This window comes from Poecilia latipinna, unplaced genomic scaffold (genome assembly GCF_001443285.1).
Source record: "Poecilia latipinna isolate Pla-1442-1.1 unplaced genomic scaffold, P_latipinna-1.0 Scaffold67, whole genome shotgun sequence".
Classification (NCBI taxonomy): Eukaryota; Metazoa; Chordata; class Actinopteri; order Cyprinodontiformes; family Poeciliidae; genus Poecilia; species Poecilia latipinna.
In genome coordinates this window covers 563,595-573,845 of record NW_015112683.1, presented here as the reverse complement: position 1 = coordinate 573,845, position 10,251 = coordinate 563,595, and the positions used below count along the sequence as shown (strand labels likewise).

Sequence of the window (10,251 nt, the reverse complement as noted above, 5' to 3'; positions counted from 1 at the left end):
AACTGATACCGACACATAAAAAAAATAAAATAAATAAATAAAAATAATAATAAAACACCGAAACGCAACATGAAAAGTGACAAAGTTCTGTTACATAATCGAAAAATATCAAACACTTTATTACGTAAAACATTTTGTTTAAACTACTGTCTAGGTTAAAGAAAAACATGGTCACATGTAACCTTTGCTGTCCTTTTAATTAGTGCAGAAAAGAGTGTTATAAGGCCAGGTGGGAGCATAATCGCATTAAAAACAAACAAACAGATAAATAAATAAATAAATAAGTTTCCACTGTAAAATGCTATTACAAGTAAAGAAACATATTACACAAACTTGATGTATTCATGTCAAAAATAAATAAATACCCGATGTCTAACCTAATATATATAATTATTTTATTATCTCACAATGTTTTAAATTTTATGTTTAATTCTTCATGCAATGCCAATGCCTAACTGTGCACTTTTGCATGTCACTAATATTAAAACTATTTATTCCACTGTTAGAAAGCCTGTTTATTTCCACTTGAATTAAATAGTTAGGATGAGCACATCTTCTATAATCCCCTTTCTGGAGATAATCTGTAGTGTCCCACAGCATCCCACTCCCTCCACCAAAAGCTGTTTGTCATTAGAAGATTTAGTAAGTTTTTAAAACGCACTACCCACACAAATGCATTTTCTATCTATCTATCTATCTATCTATCTATCTATCTATCTATCTATCTATCTATCTATCTATCTATCTATCTATCTATCTATCTATCTATCTAATTGGACGATTCTTGCCCACAATGAGAAAAGTAAAATTTCTTCTTATGTTGTTCTATTGCAGTTTGTTTTATCTGTCGAATAACTTTCATCGGATAAAAATCTTGAATTATGTGAATGATTTTTGCTTCTTTTGTGCACCCCAGTCGCACCCACCAGTGGCCAACTCTTTGAAAAAGAAGGCGTCCTCGTTTTTATCTTGTGACTAAGTACAGCTAGCCATGCCAATATTCCTTCATTCATCATGTTTAACCAAATAAGCAAGCTTGTACAATGACATATATAACTATATGCTGATTAATATTGGTATATCTTCTTCAAAATATTTCAAACTGTCATGAGTTTGGAACTACAAACGATCCCAAGGCTCCCAAGGAAAGACGCATGTTCCTCCTTTCCTCTCTTGCCTTCTGCACTCTTTGGCTCCGCTGCTTAGCAACAAGCATTCGCGAGCCTCCGCTAGCTTCTCAGCACCAGCGTAGCAAGCTGGACCTTTAGCTTACCAAAGATAGGAATGTTTTTACACACAGTTAATGCAGTGAGAATTCGCCCAGCTTTAGATGCTAAGTAATTATTTTTCGCCACTATAACAGGTGAAATATTTTGTTCTGTTCTCTTGTCAGACAGAAATCGTTAACGCCCAGAGGTTTCTCTCCGAAAAGTGGCTAACCTAGGCAAGGTAACCTTAGCACTGTAGTCTGGCGTCTCCACTGGCTGCGAAGAGGAACAGATCGAGGACGTGGATATGTCATTGTGGGTTAGCTGGCCGGTTAGCTGACCTAATGCTGGTGGAGAAGTTTTAACTGAATCTCACAGGTACGAAATAACCCAGTTGGGTAGTTTCTCGTTTTCCATTCATCCAGACTTGACGCGGCTGCGTCAGTTAGCTTTGAGAAGCAGTTTCTCGGTTTTTCTACACCTCCCTGTCAGCAACAGGTCCTGCCTTGACCAGAAAAGGAGTAAGATGTGGAAGAAAGAAACAGCAACGAATTACTAAAATTTAAGAGTATTAGAAATTCCCACACAACATCTATAGTCATAGTTGCGGAAAACTGAGAGAAGGAGCATAGTTTCATATCACTGAATTGGGATTTTTTTTTTTTTTTTTTTACTGCATTAAAGGATTGCCTTTCAGTCGCCTTAAGGCCTGGAAAAGTAACGGTGAATCTGTGAAGATGTCATTCCTCGTTGCAAAGAGGTGTATTGTCTTTCGCATGTATAATTTAAATGAAGTGTCTGCTATTTTATGTGTACATCTTTTATGCTTGATAAGTAAACCCACTTTGCTGTACACAATGATGTAAAGCACTTTGAAATACCATGCTGCTGAAATGTGCTATACAAATAAAATTTGATTGATGATTGATTGAATGATTTAAAAAAAACAAAAAACAACGTACACCCTCCCTGCTGGGGCGACCACTTTCATCTGTTACTTGAACTTTTAGTATTCTTGCGAGTGAACTCTTCTTTATCAGATAAATTGCTTGATTCGTTCACATTTTGAGTTCACTTTAGTGTAGATTATGTTCGGAGGGAAAAACACTTCAATCCATTCATCCATTGTCTGTGATTTTATCAATTCGGCTTCATCAACTTTGATGACAGTGTTGACTTGCTGCTATGTGCCACCAACTATTTAATGTCAAGATGAAGAGATTATGTTATTTACATCTCCTGTCAGTGGTCAAAACGTTATGCCTGACTGCTAAAGGTAGACATTACTTGCCACACAGTTTATATGACATATTTCATAACTTGAAGTTATTAAAGTTTTAAATAATGCTTGTAAGTTAAGCTAATGTCCAAACAATATTACACTAAGATATGAGACTGCAAATATCCGGGTTCTCAAATATTACTGACTCCAGGAGATTAGCCTGCTTTATTTTTAACTGTGTTTTGGCTGCATGTTGTGATGCATCATATGCAGCTTAATTATAGCTGATGAATAATAATTTTCCCTACTGAACCAAACTCACTGAGGCTGTTGGACGGCCTTGTCACGCAGCAGGCTGCCAGTGTCCACTGAGAGCAGCTTTGCAACAATATGTTGTTTAGCATTGCACTCTGTCACTGCACACATATACGTGGGGAGGACAGTGTTGCCATGTAGAGCCTGCACTTTTCATCATTAATGGAAGTATAAACATGCTGATGGCTGCTTTAGATGAATTCCCAGTAGAATTTACGACATTTATTTTAGTATTCTAAATAGGGAATTACAGGTCTAAGCTGTTTACTGAGTGAGTGATTATATTGTCGCTGAATTCATCAGATGCAGGTAATAAGAGGCCATGGAAGCCACTGATGTTGGCTTTGATAAATATAGATAAAGTAGTTTTTAAATACTACTTATATGTTAATATGTTTTTATTTGTTTCAGAAATCTTAAGATTCTTTATTGTATGCTTTGTTGTATACTATTTTATACTTGCCTATCAAATGTTTTACCTCATGTTAAAATTAAAATGGAAATAAGATGCAAATAACTTGTGTGCCATTATCTTTCTCAGCAATAATATTTAGAAAGATGTCAATATTTAAAATTTTGATAAAAAAATTATCAGCTTCTTTCTGTAGTGTGGGAATATAAAATTAGTTTATATATATATATATATATATATATATAAATATATATATATATATATATATATATATATTGAGTAAATGTATTTCTTGATCATGTTATCCCTTACACACATAGGCCAGGAGTTTAAACATTGACAAAATCTCCAGTTTGGGCGGGGCCACTGTGTTTTGCTCCGTTTGTTTGTTTGTTTTTTTTCCCGATTATTTCGGGTAGCTGCCATTTCAGCTACAGATAATTAGAAATACTTTTCAAGAATCTAGACACACTACAGATTTCTGATTGTCATTAATTTTTTATCCAAAAAAAAATTATATTTTGGATAATATATGGTTTTACCACAAGTACAACTTATTCTCTCAGTTAATATTTGTCTGTAAATATTGTCTTATGCCTTACCGCATAGGCTATACTTGACTGCTCATATCATGTGTTAAAAGCCTACATTCTCCTCAGCGGGGCTCCATATTCTTTGTTATGAGACGTCCCTGTACTTTAGATTATATTAACACCCATAAACGGATGCATACATGTGCTGGGTGGACAAACTACAAAGCTTTGTCAAAAAATTATTAACGGACAACTTGATATTTTACACTTCTTTCCTGTGAGCAGAAAGCAGGATAAAAATAAAAGCCTCCCGGTTTCGTAGAAGCTTTAAAATCGAGTTTTTAGTCTGTCATGCTACTAGCGAGTATAGTAGAAGGCTGACTTTTTCTCATAATCTACCTGGACCATTCCCTCCCCACCCCCAGCTCATGTGTCTTTTTCAAATGTGAATTGCGAATTTAAAGTTAAACTCTCTTGCTGACCATCTACTTGACTTGTACCAGGATGTAACAATGCAATTACTGAGTAACGAGGCATGGACTGGTATGAGGTTCTAACAGTGTGATAACTTTCAGTAAGGAGGTTATCATACTGTTCGTGTCTCAACATTGTTGTTTTGGACGAAAAATGCAAACATATTTAAACATAACATTAAAAAAGCAACAAGGAGGTGTGCTGTGGTGGCTCAGGGGTTAAGCACACCCCACATTCGGAGGCCTTAGTCCTCAACGCAGCTGTCGCAGGTTTGATTCCCGGCCTTGGCAACCTTTGCTGCATGTCTTCCCCCTTCTCTCATTTCCCACCTTCCTGTCAAATAAAGGCCACTAGAGCCAAAAAAAATCTTTAAAAAAAAAAGACAGATCTCTGTAAAAAAAAAAAAAAAACAACAAGTAATTATACTGCTGCTGAAATATTCAAACTTTGCTCATTGTGGTTACTTTGACTGCCATACATCAAGCACAACGATCTGCTAAATCTAGCAGTTTTCAAGTAAACATACATAAGGCAGAAAAATATCTGTTTCTGACACTTTGCTTTTATGCTTTAAGCATAGTAAGTTGATAGCTGTTAATTACTCAGGCTATCTGCTCTGGTTTGCAGTCAGTAGCTTAAAGAAAATGTCACACATAGTTTGGAAACTATCATTTAAAAACACAGATTTTCTATACCTGCTTGTCCCATCTTCAGCTATCATTGGGTGAGAGGTGGGGTCCATCTCAGGCCAATACAGACACACATAGGACAAACAACTACGTACTCACACACACTAAGGACAATTTAGGGAGACCAATAAAGGGACAGTTATGTTTTTGGACTGTTGGAAGAAGCCAGAGTATTAACATTAAAAACTCTGCAGAAAGACCCTACTCCTGAAGCTACCAACTGCACAACTGCAGAATTGTTTCCAGTGTGGCTCCTGTCGTAGCACCTGTATGTTCAAAAAATGTAACTTGTTTCATTTTTTTTTTTTTTTTTAATTTTTTTTTTACATTTTCAGTTGGTACATGTTTGCGTCATATCGTTGAAACCACTGAGTGCAACTAAGCAAAGCAGCCACCATGTTGGAAGAGGACATGGAGGTGGCCATCAAAGTGGTCGTGGTTGGCAACGGAGCCGTTGGCAAGTCCAGCATGATCCAGCGTTTCTGCAAAGGCATTTTCACAAAGGACTACAAAAAGACAATCGGGGTGGACTTTCTAGAAAGACAGATTATGTAAGCATTCTTTGTCCCTGATGCTCTTCTATGATTTACATTTAAAGTCACATAGTGAGAGTCTGAAATCATTTAATAAATTCCTGTGAATACATATCACTGTGTTGAATTGAAAGTTACATGATGTTCCCTCTTCATTGCGTTCCTCTGCAGAGTAAACGGTGAGGAGGTTCGACTAATGCTGTGGGACACCGCTGGACAGGAAGAGTTTGATGCCATTACCAAGGCTTACTACAGAGGTAAGATCCCTCTGCTGTATTACAGTTTCATGCAGATGTTTTTTTTTACTCCTTGAATAAAAAAAAAAAATCAACACAAAGTACCACATAACTAATGTGGAAAGATTTTTCAGTTTTTGCAAATAAATACCTAACAAATGAAGATGCTATGGGCTGGACAACTTGTTCCTGCTGCTGGATCACCTCTGACACAACAGACCTACCTGTGCAGTGAGTGTTGAGTGTTAGTGCAGCTATTATTAGAATCAGACGGTGAAAAGAGAAGGAGGTGAAAAAGATTTGCCTAGCAATGAAACACTCATGGCAAGGCAAAAATGGAGAAGGATTGAGGTGATCAAGGGCAAACACAGGGTCACGCTGCATTTAGGTCTGTCCATTTACCCATCAGCTCTGACCAGATTCTCTTTCCTCAGTCTGCTATGTGTTCACGGTGATGCACAGTGTTAATGTTCTATAACACACAGTGATAGGTACTTTTTCTCGAACCTAAATAAATGAACCACAGACAACGTATATGAATTTTATAGACAAAGCTTTTGCAAAAGGAGAACTCTCCATCAACAACCTCATCAGCCGTTCACAGAGAATTCTGATCTGCTTCCGCGTGAGCCCCTGTTTTATTGTCAAAGCAGAACAGCCAAAAGGGGCAGTCAGGAAGAACAACAAAGGTCGTAAAACTTCTAACCTAAACAAACCAGCCAGGTGTGATATCTGATCTACGGTCTGAGCCCAGTTCAGCTCTAGGTCAAACTAACACAAGAAGAATTTAAGGTCTGGGAAACACAGAGTTAACTGTCTCACATGAAGATAAACAGACAGTTGTAACCTCCAGGTCAGTTTATACACACATAAGGAAGAGAACACTTTAAATTAAAAATCTTAACATTAGACTGAATATGAACTAAAGTAATAACAAAATAATACCAAAAAATATCTAACACACAGCGTTGTCAGTTCAAACAGACCTCCATGTCTTGTTAGGTTTAAAGTTGTCATACTCCTCCCACTTACCAATGATTGAACAGAACTTTGTGTGACGTTCAAATGTTGTTTTTAACCTAACCGTGTCAGCAACTTTCTTCCTGCAGTACCTGATGCCTTCATGATGCTGTTTGTTCAGTAATGTTCTCTCACAAACCCCTGAGACTTTCATAGGACAGTTGCATTTATACAGGTTTGAGGTAGACTTTAGTTACTAAACATCACTTCTCAATAGTTGTGTCACATTTTATTTCAAGGCGCCTGAATAAATTAGAGAATACATGTGCATTTTTACATTTTGCTCAGTCGTTTCAGTTTTTATGGTTCTGTCACCTTACTTATGGAACCAACATATCTGAACTGCAACTCTTAAGCCAGATCCTAGATTTTTAAAATAATAAAAGACATTGGATGTATATTGTTGAAGGGAGTCAACAGCTTAAAAACCAATTGAGTGTGTTGTTGCGTTGCAGGTGCCCAGGCCTGTGTGCTAGTCTTCTCTACAACAGATCGCGAGTCGTACCAGGCCATCGACAACTGGAGGGAGAAGGTGGAGGCGGAGGTTGGAAATATTCCCACAGTCCTGGTGCAAAATAAAATCGATCTCCTGGAAGAAACTGTAATAAAAAAGTAAGTCCTCCATTCAGTGGAACTGAATGTGTTTACAGTTAAATGTGTAAGACAAAATGTAATAAGTAGAAAGTAACTAGAGACATACCAAGATTTTTTTATTTTTATTTTTCATTCATTTGCAGTGAAGAGGCGGAAGCTTTGGCTAAAAGACTTAAACTGAGATTTTATCGCGCATCTGTAAAAGAGGATCTGAATGTCAATGAGGGTAAGTAATGACAATGCTCCCTCCTAGTTGGATACAAATGAAGATGCACTATTAATTATATGTAATAAATTAAAAATCTTTTCAGTTTTCAAGTACTTGGCTGAGAAATATCTCCAGAGACTCAAACAGCAAACAGCAGAGGAAACAGAGGTGATCCACTCTACAAGCAATAAAATAGGTACACAGCTTTTTTTTAAATGCTACATTTTAGTTACATTTCATTACTTTGGGTACATTAATGATAGTTTTGTTTTTTGTTTTTTCCAAAGGCGTTTTCAATACCACTAGTAGTAATGTAACCAACCAGAGCTCCAGCAATGGCAGAGAAGTCATCACTTTACGACCCAATAAACAGAGGACCAAGAAGAGTAAGAACCCTTTTGGAGGCTGCAGTCTGCTCTAGAAAACATTTCCTACAATGTAGCTTTTGATTTCAGCGACTTGCATTTCTGTTTAAGATGACATCAGTCATTGTTGTATTACCTGGAGGTAAGCCCACAAAGACTGGGAATGTCAATATAACACCATTTTCAGTTCTTCATTGATTTTGCAACTTTTGTGCACCTGTTGCTCCTCCCATTGTGATTGCCTTAAATAACGGCAACAGCTGCAGTTTTCTTTTGTGTCCCTAATAAATTCTATATTTGATTCTTAGTGGATTTTTTCCCCTCGAAACTGTCTCGACATACAGAAATTTGTCCAGATGTGTAGAAGCAAAAGTTGCACTCGGACTCTGGAAACATTTCCCCCAGTATGTGAATTTTTTTTATTTTTTATTTTTTATTTTTTACAGCTACTCATTGCGGTGTTTAACACGAATGCTGTGCAATATATTTGCATGTATTGTAAAAGATACACAGATTATTTTGTACCATATTTTTCTAGCAATTAACAGAATATGGTTCAAACTATTACTGTTTATCCCTGACAGATCCAGAGGTAAATTGTATTTTTGTATTAAGCACAACAGTGTTGAGTGATAAATATGTGCCAAATTTACTCTTAATGAGTCTTTGCTAAAGATCACATTTAAGTGATCTGGATGAAACCTCAATTTTTTTTTATTTTTTTTTTGAATACGCTCCTCTGAGTTAACAATTGTGAATCAAGAATTACACAAAATCATTCCTTTTATGTACACTTTTAGTAAATGTAACGTTTATTTAGATGATAAATTACTGATGCTCAACACTTTGAGTCCTATCATAAATTACAATTAACTATACTATATTTTCATTGCAGGTGTTGACCTTTTACATCTTTTTTTGTTTAAACCATTGAATTTATTTAGCTGTAAATACTAAGTGTTGGTGACACTAAAGATTCAAGAGGAAATCATTTTATTTCTAACATTACAGATATTCAGGCATAAGCCTACAAGACTAAAACTCCACTACTTAGTGACATCTGTGGCATTAAGTCTATAACAGAATGTAAAACCATGGCTCTCAAAGTGTCACAAGCCGGCCATTAGGACAGGATATTAAAGTGTTTATGTTCTTGTCTTTGCCTGAAAGTAAAAGAACATGAGGGTATTGACCTAAGACTATGTGTACGCCTTTTTTTTTTTTTTTTTTTATCCCCCCTTTCCGTTTTTTTTTCCTCTTTTGCAAACCTGTTCATCAAGCACAAAAAATTATACAATAATGTGGTATAGTCTGGTGTCATAACCAGGATTTAAGCAAACATTTGCGGTCTACATGCAACTACATCTTCAAGTCTTATGATAATACCAATGTATGCATGTTTTGTTTTTAGTTTTTACAATAAAATTCTCTCACGTATTTAATCCTCATCTTTATGAATTCTGAAAATACAAAAAAGGTGCTTAAATGTGTTCCACAGTCACATCACGGTACTGAAAGTGCCCTGAAAGATCCAAGTTTTTTTTTTTTTTTTTTTTTTTTTTTTTCCCATTGGCTCCATGTGAAGTGTACTTTATATAAATATATATAAAATGCATGCAAGCCTTCTTTCACATCAGTGAATGTTCAACAATGTTTACATTAACAACTAGTAAGCATTTTAATACCATCTCTTACCGCTTGTGTGAAACTGCCTACAGTAAACCTGCAACAGAAAAATAATACTCCTAAAACCGTTTTTTTGTTGTTGTTGTTGTTTTTCTGTTTGACATTGTTTACTTTATTAGTAACATTATGACTGAATGATTTTTGTGCACTTTATCATTTAGATGAAATTAAGTCTTAAAATAAAACGTTAATAATTACTATTCATATGTATTGTTACTCAGGTGAAATAATATCTCTGCTTTACTTGTATTCTGCTTTTCTCTCACATCGACCTTCGTAAACCAAATTGACACATTTAAACAAACTGACATGTACCTGTGTGTTGGAGGGTATGGTATGGCGCTCAAACGTGCACCAGATGTTATGTTTGGGGAACGTGTTTGTTGGAAAATTGAAACTAAAAAAAATTGTTTTTTTTTTTTTCACTTGTGTCTTGGTGGAGTTTTTTTCCCCTCTTCTTCTTCACCCCATACTTTAAAATAGAAGAATAGAAATTCAGATTACTGATGTTTTTGTAATGTTTTTATTGAGTTGTTTTCATTAAAAATTGCTTTATGAAAACATCAGTTAAAATGCACAGCATATATGTGACTTGCTGCCTTCACACAAGGAGGTAGTGCATAGCATGTCCATAATCCTTCTCTGCCTAAAAGTGAAGTTTAAAAATTAAGAGTAAAAAAATACGCTATTGAATGATTGTCAATTGGAATACACCAGTTTTAGAATAATATTCTCATAATTTATCATGCTTGTTTT

At 35.7% G+C, this 10,251-nt stretch overlaps 1 protein-coding gene across 1 annotated transcript; it reads left to right on the top strand.

Moving 5' to 3' along the window:
- The first annotated feature begins 1,199 nt into the window (after nt 1–1,199).
- Nucleotides 1,200–9,915, top strand: rab23 (RAB23, member RAS oncogene family). The gene is made up of 7 exons (XM_015060664.1): nt 1,200–1,586; nt 5,189–5,404; nt 5,558–5,643; nt 7,098–7,254; nt 7,380–7,462; nt 7,548–7,640; nt 7,732–9,915. Exons 2-7 carry the CDS (start codon nt 5,250–5,252, stop codon nt 7,863–7,865), a joined length of 708 nt encoding a protein of 235 aa, XP_014916150.1. The 5' UTR covers nt 1,200–1,586; nt 5,189–5,249; the 3' UTR covers nt 7,866–9,915.
- The last annotated feature ends 336 nt before the right edge of the window (nt 9,916–10,251 follow it).

What these genes read in the sequence shown, in the direction of transcription:
- rab23 (XM_015060664.1), top strand. Translation starts at nt 5,250, where the DNA reads ATGTTGGAAGAGGACATGGAGGTGGCCATCAAAGTGGTCGTGGTTGGC. An exon ending in GAAGAAACTGTAATAAAAAA is followed by an intron (nt 7,255 to 7,379) that starts GTAAGTCCTCCA and finishes ATTCATTTGCAG; the next exon opens with TGAAGAGGCGGAAGCTTTGG. An exon ending in CTCTACAAGCAATAAAATAG is followed by an intron (nt 7,641 to 7,731) that starts GTACACAGCTTT and finishes TTTTTTCCAAAG; the next exon opens with GCGTTTTCAATACCACTAGT.